This window comes from Phoxinus phoxinus (assembly GCF_949152265.1).
Source record: "Phoxinus phoxinus genome assembly, chromosome: 20".
NCBI classification, from domain to species: Eukaryota; Metazoa; Chordata; class Actinopteri; order Cypriniformes; family Leuciscidae; genus Phoxinus; species Phoxinus phoxinus.
Window position 1 is genome coordinate 922,094 of NC_136895.1, and position 19,320 is coordinate 941,413.

The following is a 19,320-nucleotide window of genomic DNA, read 5'->3' on the forward strand; positions in this document are numbered from 1 at the left end:
CAGCTGGCTCGTTGACTGCAGGTCCGTCTCAGAGTTCGCCCGTGAGGTGACGCGCGGTGGAAATGGTGACCGCGATGGGTTAAGACCCGGCCCACTGCCACGGCCCATACAAGTACTTCCCAAACATAAAGTACTGGGACGATCAACGCCACCTCAAGGCCAGGTGGAACAAGAAAGACTACCTGGAGCTCCACCAGCTGGCACAGATCCCGTCGGCGCCGGACGCGCAGCCTCCTACCTCAGAGACATCTGCGGCCGGATAGACGAGCTCACACTCAAAAAAATTTTTTTTAAATGCTGTTCACTTTATATGAACAGTTCTACCAGAAAGACTCGGGAGATAAATTGATATAACATCGTATATTTATTAACAGCCTAGCAAGCATGAATTTATAAAGTTCTTTGGCATAGGCCCCGTCCTTAGAGAGCAATGCGAGGATAGCGGAATCTGCATATCCTGCCTGAAGACGAAGGCAGGGGCACAGCCGACCGGAAGGGACCATCCTGGTGGTGGTTGGGGAGGATGGAGGTAATTGGCAGCGTCAGCATCTGCGAACTCAGACGAATGTAAGTATCAATCTTTTATACTGTGAGTGTTAGCACATGATTGGTTAGAAGTGAAGTATTACGTGGCACGCTGATTGAGTCTTCCTGGCAGAACTTACGCTAAAGCTTCCATTTCCTTTTCATTTAACATCATTGTATCAAGTTTCTCTTGCAAACACGATTGCATCATGTTAAACTAACTTGAAACGGTTACTCTGTGGTTTAACTCCATGTTATCATTTTGAAAGAACATGTTTCAATCAAATAACTCAATTGAGTTCATTTGACCTGATAATTTCTAAGTAAAATAAAGCATGTGAATTATTTAATTCAATAATTTATTTAAATGTTTTGTCTTGACTGCTGATTTCTTGACTGAATTATATTATTTTATAAGTGCAATGGAACTACTGTTTTGTTTTTGTTGTTGTTTTATTATGTTGTTTGTCTTGCAATGATTTTAAAATTACAATGTATAACCCCATTTTAAATGTAGGCCTATTTTGTGTCTGTCAAATTAACCACCTTATACCTTTTACAGTTTTTGCATTAAGTTGTTCTGTCTTTTACTGCATTTAAAAATTATAATATAGCATAGTGATATTGTGAAACCATAAACTGTGATTCAATTAAATTTGTAAATAATTTATAATACGCAAACACAGGAGAATATTGGTTGCACATGACTTAATTGATGTAAAGAGGGAGTGTATCCTCAAAGCCTTGTCTGTCTACCTAAATGAGGATCCTGAAAAGCTCATCAAGGAGTACATGGTATAAGTTGGCTGAATATTTTTTTTTTATTGAGTGAAAAAAGTATGGAGTAAGAAAATCTGGATGGTGTATAAGAATGTATTTTGTTCTTTTTGTAGGATGTAGATTTTGCTTGTGCTCAGAATGTATTTGAAGAAAGCGGTCCTAGCGGGATTTTTGTCATCAGGAGTGAATGCTGTGATGTTACTGATCTGCCTGCTGATGTTGGAGTGATTGCACACACACACACACACACACACATATAATTCTGTCCAAATATTTTAATAACACTAAGGTTTCATTGTAAACATGAACTAACAATTTAAAACAAAACTTACATTTTTTTAATGCCAAAAGTTGTATCTGTTAGTTAATGCACTGTGAACACATTTTTTAAATATTTTTTTTACTGAACATGTTCTATTTAATGCATTAGCAGGCATGCTAGTTTTTATGGCTTTTTAGAAGGGTAATGTAACTTGAATTGTGCACTTAAAACTTTGAATGTGCTGCAAAGAATGTTTTAACATGCGAAATGATTTTCAAGTTTAAAAGGTCTTATATCCATGTTCTGTGCTGCCTTTACAAATATTTTGTGCATCTGCCTGTGGCTAAGTTGTATGTAACTTAGGCCCTGTCCACACGGAGACGCGTTTAGCTGTATACGTACAAATTTTGTGTCGTAATGGCGTTTCGTCAAGACGGATCCGGCGTTTTGAGAGACTGAAACCGCTATTTTTTGAAACCGGGTCCCAGAGTGGATAAATCTGATAACGACACGCTTGCGTTTTGCGTGTGTACAGCCAATGCTTGTATAATAATATAATATAATGCTTCAGAAGCTACTGAGCCTCTTTTATTCCATTATTTATTATTTACTTAAAATTATGTTTATTTTATTTATTTATATTTTTCTTATGCTATGGTGCTGGTCTGTTGTCTGATTAAGACATATTTGGTAGGGATGGGCTTTTTTAAGCAAAAATAATATTTGATCGCTGGGAATTATATAATTATTAGGCTATTCAAAAAACGAACCCCTGCCCCACATGCTCACCGGCAAAACAGTGTTCGCTCAAATTCCACTCTGACATAAAATTTCTCAGTAATCCTGTTGTAGCCATTAAAGAAAATGTATTTAGTTTCATATTTATGTTTAAATAATGTTATTTTTAAATTTCATCTATGTTAATTTATGAAAGTGAACAGCATGAGTAATCATAAGATGCACAATATATCGGGAGACATACTAATTTTGACCACATTAAGTTTTGTTTTGTATAAAGCCTTTCTTTAAAGTGAATTTCGTTTTGTAGAAATTGTATCTTAATTTTAATAAATGTTTCATCAACCAATTGCCTGGATTTAATAAATAAGAAGCAAATATAGCTGACAATATAATCAGGACATTGGACGCGCCAGAGCAACTTGGACTGCTCGTGGAACTCGTCTCATAAATTAACCGAAACTCAGAAATATATCTATAGAATGCTTGAAATGTCTACTTCTAAACAATTAAAATGTCTCCTTGCTATATTTGACACATTCATTACTTTTGCTGGTTCTTTGTGGCAAGCTTTATGAGTCCGCTAACTAATCGAATATCGTGATTCATCCCTATTTTGTACCAGGCCATTTATGGTTGTTCATATTATTTAATAACGTTCTTGGTAAAAAAGAAAAGAAGAAGCTACTGTGCCTAATATTATTGTATACAGCGCACAAGGTTTATGCGCATGTTCAAAATCTTCTTCTCCGTTTTTATTGTATCTCTATGGCAGAATTACAGCGCCACATACGGTCTGGGATGTATACTACATCGTTTTGAGTCGGTTTCGGTGGTTTCGTGTGTACGCAGATATTTCTTGATACGACGCTGTTTACGGAATAATTTTTTAGAACGAGGGAAAAAAAAAACATCGGATAGGGAAAGCTCTGGCTTCGTGTGGATGTGGCCTTAATATGAACTGACCATTTTTTTATATATATAGTCAAGTCAAGTCACCTTTATTTATATAGCGCTTTTTACAATACAGATTGTATCAAAGCAGCTTCACAGTGATAACATGAAAATAATACAAAAAACCAATCAACCAAACAAAACAATCATCGTCCACCTAAGGCAGATCTATAATATTGTTGAATATTAAATGTCCCCAACTAAGCAAGCCAGAAGGCAAGGCAACAGCGGCAAGGAACCAAAACTCCATCAGTTGATAGAATGGAGAAAAAAACCTTGGGAGAACCCAGGCTCAGTCGGGGGCCAGTTCTCCTCTGGCCAATGAGCGAACAAGTGTATGATTATGATTCAGGAGCATTACAGGTCAGAATGAATCAGAGTATTTGTCCAGTTCCGGTTGGTTGAAGTCGTTGGTACAGTGGTAATGTATTTTCAGCATCGTTGATCCAACGCACACATGGTCGCAAAAACTTCATGAACAACTGCATTACTGAATAGAAATAAACCAGCATTAGAGTAAAAAAAAAATCTATATATATATATATATTAACCGGCTTACACTTATGCTTTATTCACAGCTCGCTCTCATACCGTCTGCCCACTCACCAGAAAGTGCGTTCCACTTAAAAGAGCAGTACCTAATTCAACCCGTTATGCCTTCTCTTAATTCATCATCGCTTCGGCATTTACAGAAATGTCCGGCTATTTCTATTTTTTCATGTTGATATATGACCACCATATCTATAAAGGGAAGAAGCTGAGCTAAGAGAACAGTTGGTCATTATATTTATGCATATGCAGTAAATGGCTATGTAGCCTAGGTACCTGTACGTAGTAGGAGTATATTATACAAAGACAGTAAATTATACATTTACAAGTACTGAATCTCTAACAACTGTTTTACACTATTTTAATTCATATCTTTTAATACTTAAAATCAAGTTCTACAATAACAGGAATATGGTACAATCGTTGTAACACACATTTTCCGGGTGACTACTTTAATCCACTGATATCATGTGTCATAGAAATATTTATGTAATTGACATGCATTTACAGAGAAGGCAGTCTAAGGATAAGATTATTTTATTCAAACCAACCACCAGAACAAATCACAGTCAAGAGACAAGTGTCATGTTTTACTCATCTGTATGATTTAAATGTTCATTTTCTATCCAAGGGACTCACTTGGTTGTCATGGCCAGCGATCTCCCGGCCGTGTATAAAACTTAATTCCTACAAGAGCAACTCGAGAGTAATGTCAGGTATATGCTGCGCAGCTGAAAATGTATTCTACGCTCAAGTCAACAACATAATATCAAGTGTATCGAGGTAGTATCTTATCGGTATACCGTCACCTTACTTCAGGTAAGTATCGTACTAAGATTAATAAGATTAAGTGGTATAAAAGTTTGTATCGTAGTATATGCTTATCCGCTCGGTCATCTAAAAATTCACTATGAGTATCTCCATTCAAAGCATTTATCTTGTCTGTTAACGCAGGCCACTCAGTGGCTAATTAAGTGACTTGGGGCCTCATTTATAACCGTTTGCGTACGCACAAAACAGGTCCTGAAACAGGCATACGCCACTTCCGACGCATAAGTTGTGATTTATAAAAACAAACTTGACGGGAAAATGTGCGCACCTGCACGCAAACTCTGACCCATGCGTACGAACGTTTTGGAGACGGAGCAGTTTGGCGACACCGATGGTGAGCTGGAGTTAAATGTCTTTTTGGTCACTTTTAGACTGAAAATCAAAATAAAATTATACAAATACAGAAATATAATTAAAATATAATATCACTCACCAAGCCTATCACTTGAAGCAAATATCCACATCTTAAATGTCCGCGCCAGCGAGCGCGTTGGGCCGTTTAGTGAAACTGACGCATATCTAACGGCAGATGAAGTAAAACTGTAAATCTTCATTATGAGTCCTAATCATAAATAGGCTACAGTTTATATAAAATATATTAAATATGCCATTCTCATGCCGTGCCGTCTCTGAACCAATCAGTCTTTCCCAAACTATCTAACTTGACGACGTTCTTCGTTGTTGGGTTCATCTCTTATGGCCATAAATTCCTTACTGGGGGGGTTTCGTTGGCTATGGTAGACTGGCTGGAGCCGGGGTTTTATGGCTCTGGATTGGTGATTTGGGGTTTGGAGTGTTGAGTTCTGTGTGAATTATGTTTGAATTAATCACCTGGAAGATTCATTTGTGTTTGGTTCGCCCTCAGATCCTACACCGGTATATGAAAAGTGAACAGCATGAGTAGGATCATAAGATGGGTCAGAGATTATTTTGACCACTTTATTAAGATTTGTTTTGTAAAAAGCCTTTCTTCAAATTAAATTTGGTTTTGTATAAATTGTATCTTAATTTTAATCACTGTTTCATCAACCAATTGCCTGGAATTAATAAATAAGAAGCAAATATAGCAGACATATAATCAGGACGTTGAGGTGCCCGTGCGATCTCTTGCATTGCATTTCGTAGAGAAGACTTTACTCTGTGAAAATATATATATTTTTTTATCCCTGTGCGCCGATCGGAATTCTGGTGACAACAGAGCCAATAGGCTATACTACGGACTTTAGCCGTTAAATATCTTTGCTGCATTGGATCAGTCTCCTTTCTAGAACAGCCAGGAGCTTTCTAGCCTCGCGGCAGCAGCGCCTTGCATCGCCCACAGACCTTAAAGACCCACTCCGATGAAAATCATGTTTTTCTAGGTGTTAACATGTTCTTGTGGCATTTTCTGATGTTAGAGGACATATCTTGAGAAAAAATAAGCTCAAAGTTGTATTTCTGAGTATTTCTACATTCAAATGGCTGTGAATCAGTAGCAGACGCTAAAATGCCGTTTAAAATAGACTGGAGTTGTGACGTAGTAACTCCACTGGGCGGGGCCACAAGCTCATACTCAAATTGGAACACATACTGTAACAAATAAGTCACTTTTCACCGTCTATCAATCGTCAAAACTAAAGTTTGGAGAACACTGACTGATCCCGTCAGTAATTACATCATTACATAATGATAGAGGGCAGCCAGCCTCCTCCAGCCAAGCAACAGGCGACATTCGTGCATGTGAAATTCCGCGCTCGTTCAAGTAGACTTACACACGCCGGGTGGCGACGAGTTTCGCCTGTCGCAGTCGTTTGTCCCCTCGTGTGTCAAGCCCATCACTCGTGAGAGAGTCAGTCAGTTTTCCAGATAGAGCGGTGACATTAGCATCATAATAATCCCGAAATTCCGAGCAATCCACTGATACTAAATATGTCCTGATTGATCACTGTGGGAGGGATGAAATATTGAGGCGAAGTCGAGCTGTTTTTTACCGCGACGTCTCGGAGTGAAATAATGATCGGTGATAACTTTGATTAACTTCGGATAATAATAATTAACGCGTATATATAATACTGTAATGCTTCTCCGTGCCGACGGCTCCGCCCACAACGCAGAGGCGAATTGATAATGAGCTACTGCCGCTCTGCTGAAGCGAAGTCCCTGAAAACGGCACAGGTTTTGAGATTTTGGCTAAAAATGGCATAATCATAATTTAAAGACCACTGGGAATGTTTAAAAATAGCTCAAAATATGATCGGAGTGGGACTTTAAACAATCCGCGGATAACTTTGTGTAACTTAACTTTGTGTTAGCCTACGTGTCGCCATACACATAACTTTGTGTTAGCCTACGTGTCGCCATACACATCAGCATAAATGATCCTGTTAAATTATGTTAAGCATTAACATTCACAATCCACTGTTAATTTAACATAAAAGCAAGCAGGCTGCGTGCATGGTTTGCCATGAATGTGCGCAAATGCGCGCTCTCTTAATAATTCTTAAAAAAGCTGACATCAGTTCATCGCGATCTCATACATCTCTGTTATTATCAATGAAGCTGACTGCATAATGAATCTTTCATAATATCTTTTATAATCCGAGGATTTGCCAGCATGCAGAATTCAGCACTGAACAAAAAGTCTGTTTTGAGCCGTGAGGGGATTCTATCTTAAATGCTTCTGATTGGCCATTGCGTTCCAGAAATCAACACATATGTCTGTGATTGGCTACATCGCTCAACGCTGCAAACATGTAGAAACTCTGGCCTGTTAATCGTTTCTATTTTGTTTTAGTTCTTGTTGCTTTTCTGCAACAGATGAATAACAATTTATTAGTTTTTATATGTTTTATTCATAAATATTTATATTTAATCGTTTTATTCTCCCGCAGCCGCACACAGAGTGAGTGCATTACCGCCCGCGTTCGGCCATCAGATCTAGTCCCGTGCCGCACGTCTCTAGATCACGGGTCCGGTCCGAGTATAGCGGCGGGAAATATTGGCTCGGGCAGAGAATCGCGGCGGATATCACTCATATACTATTTGTTGACGCCGTAGTTAAGGCGGCAGGCGTGTGTTGCTTAGGCGGCCGCCTTGGTTCCAAAGTGCTGAGGGAAACCCTGTTACGTTAATATGCCAGACACCTATTCAGCTGTTGTTCTGTGTGCTGTTGTGGAGCTGAATAACTTGCCTTTCCAGATTAAATGTCTGTTCTTGGTCTTGGATTTTGTGAAATAAATTTCTAAATAAATGCGACTTATAGTCCAGTGCGACTTATATATGTTTTTTTCCTCTTCATGATGCATTTTTTTGACTGATGCGACTTATACTCCAGCGCGACTTATAGTCCGGAAAAATACGGTAGTTTGGACGTTGATTAGATGTCCAGAATTGGTCATGGACCGACGGACCCAATATAGACATGATCTGCACGTCTATCCGACATCCAATGTTTAGTGGGTAGGATAGATCTATTTGTGTGTAATGTTCTATTATTTTGGTATTTAAAAGTTTTTGGGGTTACTATTGTGCTGAAGAGTATTCTCTTTGCTAAATACTTTGCAAGTGTGCTTGTGCTTTATTAACTAGCTTGAATATATTGGGCCAGAATGAGGTGAAAAAGGAACTTTCATAGGACAAAATGAAAGATATTCATACACCCTCAAGTACTCCAGTAACAATGTCAATTCCATGTTTTCAGAGAGGGAGAAACAACAACAAAACCGACAACAGAACTTTTATTGTGAAGTGCTCATAGGAAGTGCCAGACAATGCAAACTAGTTTTTCTGGGTGCAAGGTTGTGAAAAGCCAAACTGCACAATACAACGATTGGCCTTTTGGATGATGGAAATATTGGATGTGATGAGGTTCTTCCCAACACCAAGCCCTAATTAACAAATAAATTAAACAGATTTATAAACAAATACTATTTAATTTACAACATATATGAAATCAATTCTGTGCAATACAACTTTATTGTTGTCCACATGGCCCAGTTTAATGGACACAACATTTGTTTCTTTGCACCATCAATGTGACAACAGTATTTTTACCAGACCTTCCTTTATGACACAGTCATTCCGATGTTCTCCTGCGGTTCCCAAGATGGGGGCCAGGCCTTTTGGCTGAAAGAAATGGCAAAATAAAACGTACAGAAATTATGCATTTCATTTCTGAAATAGGTTAAATATAAGGATAGCCTCTGACATGGTTTATAAACCCTGTTAGGCTTCTACATATTTCCCTGACAGAATGGGGTGGAGAAAGCAGAAGAGAATGTATATTTATATCCAAATTATATTATTGTCACTTTGTAATGACATTTTAAACTGTACATGTATGTTGTAGTTGTGTAGCTTAATCTCTCTGTAGGCAAAAACAGATGCCACATGTGGAGAGGTCTTAGTTCATCCATATTAAGCAGCCCGCCTGACTTCCCAAAAAGAAATGTAACACTGGTCCAGGCGCTTATTACATACACTTAAATAACTCCTAATTCATGGTAAATCAGACAGGCTTCTTAATTAGGTTAACTGTCCCTTTAAGGACAACTCATAAGTCAGTTAAACAAGAAAGCTGATGTTACCATAACGGACACGGGAGCCAATGGACCAGGACTTCTTTACAGCCATTGGGAAGAGGGTAAAAGACAAACCAAAGTCATACTTTTATTTCATAATTAAATTTTTCCTCCCAGTTTCTAAAAATCAATCGCCATATAATTACCAAAACAAAGTTTTAACAGCAAATTATTTAACATATTAACTACTTTTTATTTAGACTTTCTGACAAAAGGCAACAATTTCAGCAGTATTCTCATGGTGTAGTATAGTATCAATTTATGCACCTACAGTCGTACAGAACGTTCTCCATAGAGCTGCTCACCTCATCTTCACGTGTCTCGGACACATATTGCACTGGGAAAATGTCCAATGTGCTGTGATACTGGCAAGCTGTAAAGAAAAAATAACAAAAAGTACAAACCATTGCAATGTAACCGTATAAACAGGGGTGCACATAACTTTTTCAGTGAGTTACTCAGGTGAGGACCAGGAGATGGTGTTTGGTACTCACCCCATATGTAGCGTGGCCACAGCTGTCAATCATGACGTCACATTTCCATTTTTATAGCATAAAATAACTAACTAAAACCAAACTTATAAAATAAAAATAAACGAACACTTAAATTTACATCAGCGTGAAAAGAACGACCTAAAATGATAGAATTTTTTTTATTTGAAGTGTTATTTGATTGTTCAGATATATGTATTTGTATAAATTAAATATAATTAATCCTTATTAAAGATATTAAAGAGCAGTGAATTTTCTCTTTTTATTTTGTTGTTTGATCAATATTAAGTGTACAGAAGGCATTAGGTTTATTACGCACTGTCACTTTAAGAGTGTGCAGATCCAATTGCACTGAGGCACGTTCTGTAAAGACATAACCGACTGTGTTTACGTGAATACTCTCCAAACGGACATTTAGACATAATGTTGTGTGTATTTGTCCATTGAGACGCGAAAGAGAGCTCGATTCAGTCCTTGCGCGCAGCGTCTATGTGCGGGGCTGCACGCTTCGGGTCGTGTGTGTGTTCGCACTGAAAAACATACCGAATAAAGCTGTCTTTCGCGTCGTCACTCTTATTCAGATCTATCCATATGTCTGCTCTTCTCTTTCTCCCAGACGTTTACATTTTTTAACGATTTGAGACATGCATGAAGCGCATGCCGACTCGGTAGATCAGCACGTTACAATTCAAATGTGCGCATCTTCCACAAACGCAAATCAGTTCTGACTGGATCACTTCCCCAATCGTCCCTCCCTTACATTTCCGTCTAGTTTTTATTCGTCATAGTGGTCGTCATTTAAATTTAAGACGGTAATTTAAGGTTTTTATTTAGTTATCGTCTCGTTTTCATCTGTGAAAAAATTTAATTAACACTGCCTAGGTTGCATTTTGGCGACAGTACGCAAAGGCGCGTAGTAACACAAGTGGCATTACGCATTCCTGATTTTTGTCGCGCATGCGTACCTGCGTACCAGTTATGTGCACCCCTGCGTATAAACCCACAGAAAGGGTATTGTATGCATTTCTCTTTGAAATATAAGACCAGAAGTAAATGCACATCATCATTTACCTGGATTATTCCGAAGCCCCAAAAACACCAATGTAAAACGAGTCAATTAGGCAAGTAAAAGACATTTTCAACTAATATTACATTAATAGTTTTATATTTGTTATCAGGCCTGTAACGTACTAAACTAGCAATAAGAAGATATTATATTGTGGGCCAAAAAGCAATAAGATTAGGATTGATTAAGAGTTTAGGACTTATTATTTAATTAATTTTGAATTAAAAATACTTCATAGCATTTTTCCTACCATCATCATTGTTTTGGCTTCTTTTACTTTTCCTTTTAGCTGTTTTAGAGAAACAAAAAACGTGTAAATTGCAATAGAGGTGTGTGGTGTCTGCCTTGCAAACCAGGCAAATACTTGCTAATACACCGCAATGCAGGACAATCTGTTGACACTTTCTCTGATGACTTCACCATTGGGCATTGCCACATTGCATTATGGCACACCGGATGCCAAACTGCTGCTATACAAATAACTCCACGTTATAAGAAAAAGTAGAAAAAGAGCAACTTGTGAAATACCATCTTGACTTCTGAGTCTAGTGTGGTGTGGTGTGCTACTTCTTTTTGTACATGGACACATTCTTTACCATTCTGTATCTCATATTCTACATAGTCAAGATTGCCCTTGATGCTCTGCCTCTTCTATCCTGTATTGACACTTACCTGTTTGCTGCTACTACTTTATTCTTCGCCTCAAACTCTTTTCCCCCCATTTCCTCTGCCTGTTCTCTCTGCTTTTCTGCCTCCATCAGTCCCAGCTCTTCGAAGTCTTCCCGTCGCTCCATCTCTCGTCTCTCCACTTGGTCTTCCTGTACCTCTATCTCTCCTCTCTCTCGCTCTCTTCTCTGTCTTCCTGTACCTCTATCTCTCCTCTCTCCACTTGGTCTTCCTGTACCTCTATCTCTCCTCTCTCCACTTGGTCTTCCTGTACCTCTATCTCTCCTCTCTCTCACTCTCTTCTCTGTCTTCCTGTCCCTCTATCTCTCCTCTCTCTCACTCTCTTCTCTGTCTTCCTGTACCTCTATCTCTCCTCTCTCTCACTCTCTTCTCTGTCTTCCTGTCCCTCTATATCTCCTCTCTCTCACTCTCTTCTCTGTCTTCCTGTACCTCTATCTCTCCTCTCTCCACTTGGTCTTCCTGTACCTCTATCTCTCGTCTCTCCACTTGGTCTTCCTGTACCTCTATCTCTCCTCTCTCTCACTCTCTTCTCTGTCTTCCTGTCCCTCTATCTCTCCTCTCTCCACTTGGTCTTCCTGTACCTCTATCTCTCCTCTCTCTCACTCTCTTCTCTGTCTTCCTGTCCCTCCATCTCTCCACTTGGTCTTCCTGTCCCTCCATCTCTCCTCTCTCCACTTGGTCTTCCTGTACCTCTATCTCTCCTCTCTCCACTTGGTCTTCCTGTACCTCTATCTCTCCTCTCTCTCACTCTCTTCTCTGTCTTCCTGTCGCTCCATCTCTCGTCTCTCCACTTGGTCTCCCTGTATCTCTATCTCTCCTCTCTTCACTCTCTTCTCTGTCTTCCTGTCCCTCTATCTCTCCTCTCTTCACTCTCTTCTCTGTCTTCCTGTACCTCTATCTCTCCTCTCTTCACTCTCTTACTGTCCCTCTATCTCTCCTCTCTCTCACTCTCTTCTCTGTCTTCCTGTCCCTCCATTTCTCATCTCTCCACTTGGTCTTCCTGTCCCTCCATCTCTCGTCTCTCCACTTGGTCTTCCTGTCCCTCCATCTCTCCTCTCTTCACTCTCTTCTCTGTCTTCCTGTCCCTCCATCTCTCATCTCTTCTCTGTCTTCCTGTACCTCTATCTCTCCTCTCTCCACTTGGTCTTCCTGTACCTCTATCTCTCCTTTCTCTCACTCTCTTCTCTGTCTTCCTGTCCCTCCATCTCTCATCTCTCCACTTGGTCTTCCTGTCCCTCCATCTCTCCTCTCTTCTCTGTCTTCCTGTACCTCTATCTCTCCTCTCTCCACTTGGTCTTCCTGTACCTCTATCTCTCCTTTCTCTCACTCTCTTCTCTGTCTTCCTGTCCCTCCATCTCTCATCTCTCCACTTGGTCTTCCTGTCCCTCCATCTCTCCTCTCTTCTCTGTCTTCCTGTACCTCTATCTCTCCTCTCTCCACTTGGTCTTCCTGTACCTCTATCTCTCCTTTCTCTCACTCTCTTCTCTGTCTTCCTGTCCCTCCATCTCTCATCTCTCCACTTGGTCTTCCTGTCCCTCCATCTCTCGTCTCTCCACTTGGTCTTCCTGTACCTCTATCTCTCCTCTCTCCACTTGGTCTTCCTGTACCTCTATCTCTCCTCTCTCTCACTCTCTTCTCTGTCTTCCTGTCCCTCCATCTCTCATCTCTCCACTTGGTCTTCCTGTCCCTCCATCTCTCGTCTCTCCACTTGGTCTTCCTGTACCTCTATCTCTCCTCTCTCCACTTGGTCTTCCTGTACCTCTATCTCTCCTCTCTCTCAATCTCTTCTCTGTCTTCCTGTCGCTCCATCTCTCGTCTCTCCACTTGGTCTCCCTGTATCTCTATCTCTCCTCTCTTCACTCTCTTCTCTGTCTTCCTGTCCCTCTATCTCTCCTCTCTTCACTCTCTTCTCTGTCTTCCTGTACCTCTATCTCTCCTCTCTTCACTCTCTTCCTGTCCCTCTATCTCTCCTCTCTTCACTCTCTTCCTGTACCTCTATCTCTCCTCTCTTCACTCTCTTCCTGTCCCTCTACCTCTCCTCTCTCCACTTGGTCTTCCCGTACCTCTATCTCTCCTCTCTCCACTTGGTCTTCCTGTACCTCTATCTCTTGTCTCTCCACTTGGTCTTCCTGTACCTCCATCTCTCCTCTCTCCACTTGGTCTTCCTGTACCTCTATCTCTTGTCTCTCTACTTGGTCTTCCTGTACCTCTATCTCTCCTCTCTCCACTTGGGTCTTCCTGTACCTCTATCTCTCCTCTCTCTCACTCTCTTCTCTGTCTTCCTGTCCCTCCATCTCTCCTCTCTCCACTTGGTCTTCCTGTACCTCTATCTCTCCTCTCTCCACTTGGTCTTCCTGTACCTCTATCTCTCCTCTTTCTCACTCTCTTCTCTGTCTTCCTGTCCCTCCATCTCTCATCTCTCCACTTGGTCTTCCTGTCCCTCCATCTCTCCTCTCTCCACTTGGTCTTCCTGTACCTCTATCTCTCCTCTCTCCACTTGGTCTTCCTGTACCTCTATCTCTCCTCTCTCTCACTCTATTCTCTGTCTTCCTGTCCCTCCATCTCTAATCTCTCCACTTGGTCTTCCTGTCCCTCCATCTCTCGTCTCTCCACTTGGTCTTCCTGTCCCTCCATCTCTCCTCTCTTCACTCTCTTCTCTGTCTTCCTGTCCCTCCATCTCTCATCTCTCCACTTGGTCTTCCTGTTCCTCCATCTCTCCTCTCTTCTCTCTGTCTTCCTGTACCTCTATCTCTCCTCTCTCCACTTGGTCTTCCTGTACCTCTATCTCTCCTCTCTCTCACTCTCTTCTCTGTCTTCCTGTCCCTCCATCTCTCATCTCTCCACTTGGTCTTCCTGTCCCTCCATCTCTCCTCTCTCCACTTGGTTTTCCTGTACCTCTATCTCTCCTCTCTCTCACTCTCTTCTCTGTCTTCCTGTCCCTCCATCTCTCATCTCTCCACTTGGTCTTCCTGTACCTATATCTCTCCTCTCTCTCACTCTCTTCTCTGTCTTCCTGTCCCTCCATCTCTCATCTCTCCACTTGGTCTTCCTGTACCTCTATCTCTCCTCTCTCTCACTCTCTTCTCTGTCTTCCTGTCCCTCCATCTCTCATCTCTCCACTTGGTCTTCCTGTCCCTCCATCTCTCCTCTCTCTCACTATCTTCTCTGTCTTCCTGTACCTCTATCTCTCCTCTCTTCACTCTCTTCTCTGTCTTCCTTTACCTCTATCTCTCCTCTCTTCACTCTCTTCTCTGTCTTCCTGTGCCTCTATCTCTCCTCTCTCCACTTGGTCTACCTGTACCTCTATCTCTCCTCTCTCCACTTGGTCTTCCCGTACCTCTATCTCTCCTCTCTCCACTTGGTCTTCCCGTACCTCTATCTCTCCTCTCTCCACTTGGTCTTCCCGTACCTCTATCTCTCCTCTCTCCACTTGGTCTTCCTGTACCTCTATCTCTCCTCTCTCCACTTGGTCTTCCTGTACCTCTACCTCTCCTCTCTCCACTTGGTCTTCCTGTACCTCTATCTCTCCTCTCTCCACTTGGTCTTCCTGTACCTCTATCTCTCCTCTCTCCACTTGGTCTTCCTGTACCTCTATCTTTCCTCTCTCCACTTGGTCTTCCTGTACCTCTATCTCTCCTCTCTCTCACTCTCTTCTCTGTCTTCCTGTCCCTCCATCTCTCCTCTCTTCACTCTCTTCTCTGTCTTCCTGTACCTCTATCTCTCCTCTCTCCACTTGGTCTTCCTGTACCTCTATCTCTCCTCTCTCCACTTGGTCTTCCTGTACCTCTATCTCTCCTCTCTCACTCTCTTCTCTGTCTTCCTGTCCCTCTATCTCAGGGATGGGCAACTTCTGTCCTGCAGAGTTTAGCTCCAACCCTAATTAAACACACCTGAACAAGCTAATCAATGTTTTCAGGACTACTAGAAAAGAGTTTTTGTCAGGGTTGAAGCTAAACTCTGTAGGACAGTGGCCCTCCAGGACCGAAGTTGAACATCCCTGCTCTATCTCTCCTCTCTCCACTTGGTCTTCCTGTACCTCTATCTCTCCTCTCTCTCACTCAAATTCAAATTCAAATGAGCTTTATTGGCATGACTTGTACAGTATTGCCAAAGCATTGGCCATTACATTGGCAATGAACAGATCAATAAAATGAATCCGTAAACAAATGTATGAATACATTCATATATATATACATACAAATAAAAACACTTTTGTACATTTGTACCAACATTCAGAGTTTAGTTTTGTCCACTGGCTGACTCTCGTAGTTTGTGGCAGGCTGTTACATACTTTGCTGCTGTTGTGATTGAGCTAGAGTTTTCTCCCAAAATATGATTTAATTTATCTGAATTTGGTAATGTCATAATTTGGTTCTAGTTGTTGAAATCTAGTGAAATAGTCCGATCTAATGCTGTGATAGTGATCACAGTGTATGAGGAAGTGTTCTTCTGTCTCCACCTCACTCTGAGAGCACAGTGAACACAGTCTGTGCTCTCGCGGCTGCCATCTCTGCCTGTGCCGTCCTCTCTCCACAGCCAGACCGTGGTCACTCAGCCTGTATCGGGTTAGGGTCTTTCTCACTTTATGCTCTTTCACACAGCTCAGGTATTCTGCTGGTTTATAATCTCTTTTCAAGTTTAAATAGAGTTTCATCTTCTCTTGTGATTTAGTAGCATCTTTCCAATAGGTAATGTAATTTAGTTTTTGTAATTTTATAATTTGGTTGGGCCAGATCGTGCTGTGCTGGTCTGGCTGTAGCTTCAGCATCAGCTGTGAGAGAGCGCTCCGGTGCCGGTTCTGCTCCTGACACCGCAGGGCCTCAGCCTGGTATGAGCTCGGGTCACTGCGCTTCAGGTGCTGGTAGAACTTCACAGCTCTTTTTTGGATGTTGATCAATAGGGGGTATTGTCCTAATTCAGCTCTGCACGAGTTGTTTGGTGTCGCTCTGTTTACTTTTAGGATGCTTTTACAAATTTGGGTATGCAGAGTTTCGATTTCCTCTTTTTCCCATTTTGAGAAATCTTGGGTTTTTAGAGGTCCCCAGATCTCACTGCCATACAGAGCAATTGGTTCAATTATTGCTTTTAGGATTTTTAGCCAGGTTTGAATTGGAATTTCATGTCGAATAGTATTTTTAATCATGTAGAAGACTCTCATTGCTTTTGCTTTCAGTTCATTCACAGCCAGATTAAAGTTCCCTGTTGAACTCAGTTTTAGTCCCAGATATGTGTATTCGTGGGTGTGTTGGAGGATTGTCTTTAATTTTTTCTTTCAGGATTTCTAATTTGGTTTTTAATTCATTTCGAGCAGGATTTGTTTCAGTTGTTTTGTACAGATTTCCAAAGTGTGTCCTCCATATGTTCCCGTTTTGAATGGCCAATTCTTCCTGTTGTGGTCTATAGAGTGTGTTCCAATTGTTCCAGAAGTTACTGGTATTTATTGACTCTTCCATTGTTTGAAATAATTTATCTGTGTGTTTGTCACAGGTCGGAGCGGACCACGTGAGTACCGCCCCTCCCTTGATCTCCACCTCGGGGAGGTTCCCAGAGATACCCCAGACGTCCAGACAGAACGAGGACACTGGAATGGAAGTTTAAAATACAGCTCTTTATTAATTTACTTAAAATAGGGGAGGGGGAGGTGAAGGGGCTAAAATCCAGGGGGACTGGAGGGTGAGGACGCCGCCTCGCAGCCCGCTGTCTCCGTCAAGGGAGAACCTCAGATAAGTCGTCTCGTTCGTTGACTCAATGTCTGGCTTCAATGTCCTTCTATTTGCTGACTCGTCTCTCCTTCTCTTTCCTAGGTCGCACTCCTTGCCTCAGGCGTGGTTCGGCGGCTCCCTTGAGGGATGGGTCAGTGGTCCGGCGGTATAAAGGTAAGTACCTCCTGGACCTTCACGCTACGGCGCGCTCCTTCTCCTGGGCACAGAGATATAACAAAGAAGTACTGGGGTCAGGGGTGACCTCTTGTCTCGGGCGTGGTTCGGCGGCTTCCTTTAGGGAAGGGTCAGTGGTCCGGTGGTATAACAGTAAACAACTCCAGGGCATCCGCTGGATCGGGGTCAACACTGGGACTTTCGTTTGGTATACAGGTAAGTATAACTTTGCTCACTGGATATCACTCACAGACTTCGTAGGCACGGTACATCCGTTTCTCTCCTCGGCTCGGGCTCTGTGATAGCGATGGCTCGGGGCTTGAACACGGCTTAAATATATGGGCCAGCCGCTCCGCCAGCTTCGGGATCCTTATCCTCCCCAGAGAGGGGGTCGGTCTGGAAAGTGGTCTTTGTGACGACACGCACACAACACAGCACCACACGGCAAATTCCAAGTGTACACTCTCACAGTCAAGACACTGACTCACCCACGGCACTCCACCCACAGTCCAGGTGCACTTTAAGGTCCAGAGACCACTTTTTCCACGTCGTTTATCTCGACGGGGGGGGGAATTGCTGAAGCGCTGTTATAGCGAAGGACCAGCAAGGGAGAACGTCGCTGCCGCACCACCCCGGCGTCTTTCCTGTTCACTGTCGCTGGCTCGCCCACGCTCACTCTCCGCAGTGGGGCCACTCGTGTTCCTAAATCCAACTTCACAAAGCTCACAGATGATACACTTCCGATGAATTTTCTACTGCATACGTTTCTCAGGGTACTCACGCATCGATCAACCCGTGTGCTCGTCTTGTTCCCTCTTGCAGTGCTCCGCTCGCGTCCTGGCCGCTGTGCTCTCTCTCCCAAAGGGATTCGTCGATCAGCACTTCCGGGAAGCTGTCCTGCAGGTCACTTCTCACCAGCGAACACACACTTGAATCACAATGCAAAACGCGGTCTGTATTATACTCAACCCCGTCTCTTCCTTTCTCTTCGCAGTTCTTCGGATCCTTGATCGCTCAGTCCACAATATTCACCAGGCGTTGCCCTTCGTGTTTTGCCCAGATGCCCAGATCCTCTCGCCGCGACGGCTGGAAGCGGTTACCACCACGCTTGGACTGAACCCGACCCGGAACCCACGGCCGCGGCAGTGCGCGACCGCCGCAACAACCCGCCGAAACAACTTGCCGCCACAACTTGCCGTCCCAACTTCCCGTAACAACTGATTTCTGGAAGCCCTCCTTATACTCCTCCTGCTTCCCCTTCATCCAATCCGGGGATCGCGCTGTTCATTGGCGCACCTGCCGCCGATTAACCCTGATTTTAGCGCTGGGAAGCGAAACCGGAAGTGGTGGTGTTTGATCTCTGCCACTATGGTTCCACCCCAGGAAAAGTCACCCCGTGACATGTTCTTCCTTTTTTACTCTTAGAGTTTGTTTGTATAGTCTAAGGGCTTTGTGATATTGATGGCGGAGTTCTTCATTGTCAGGATCTCTGTGTTTCTGATTTGAAAGATTTCGTACTGTTATTCGGATATTTTTGCACTCACTGTCAAACCACATTTCGTTGGGTGTTTTTTGGTTTCCTTTTTGATGATTTATTTTTCAAATTGCACATGGATGCTGATTGGTGGAATATTTTGGTAATGTCACGAAGTGCCAGATTTATGCCTAATTTATTTTGTGAATATGTATTCATTATGAATTTGTCCAATAATAATTTGACCGTTTGACTTTCTATTGCATTTTGATAGTTTTCTGCTGTGTTTTTTTTCCACTTGTAGGGTGGTTGCAGCCTCAGTAGATGAGAGGGCTGTCTGTGTGATTCATTATTATGAGTTTGTCTTATATTAATATTAATTTCAATGTAAGTATAGTACTCAAAGCCACTTAATATAAAGTGGGACCATAAAAAGAAATCGCTAGTTAATACCACTAACAAGGCTCAAAATAGCCTCACACTAACACGGTAACATAATGAGGGTCCCTACATGCAAACCGAAGCATT

At 42.2% G+C, this 19,320-nt stretch overlaps 1 protein-coding gene across 2 annotated transcripts; it reads left to right on the forward strand.

The window, feature by feature from the left end:
- The first annotated feature begins 475 nt into the window (after nucleotides 1-475).
- Nucleotides 476-19,041, forward strand: LOC306988539 (uncharacterized protein). Of its 2 annotated transcripts, XM_079593592.1 has the most exons (5): nucleotides 476-567; nucleotides 16,930-17,318; nucleotides 17,443-17,534; nucleotides 18,141-18,221; nucleotides 18,313-19,041. In XM_079593592.1, the coding sequence occupies exons 2-5, from the start codon at nucleotides 17,204-17,206 to the stop codon at nucleotides 18,433-18,435; spliced, it is 411 nt and encodes a 136-aa protein (XP_079449718.1). In that variant the 5' UTR covers nucleotides 476-567; nucleotides 16,930-17,203; the 3' UTR covers nucleotides 18,436-19,041. The 2 variants fall into 2 exon arrangements, with proteins under 2 accessions (XP_079449718.1, XP_079449719.1); XM_079593593.1 differs by lacking the exon at nucleotides 17,443-17,534.
- The last annotated feature ends 279 nt before the right edge of the window (nucleotides 19,042-19,320 follow it).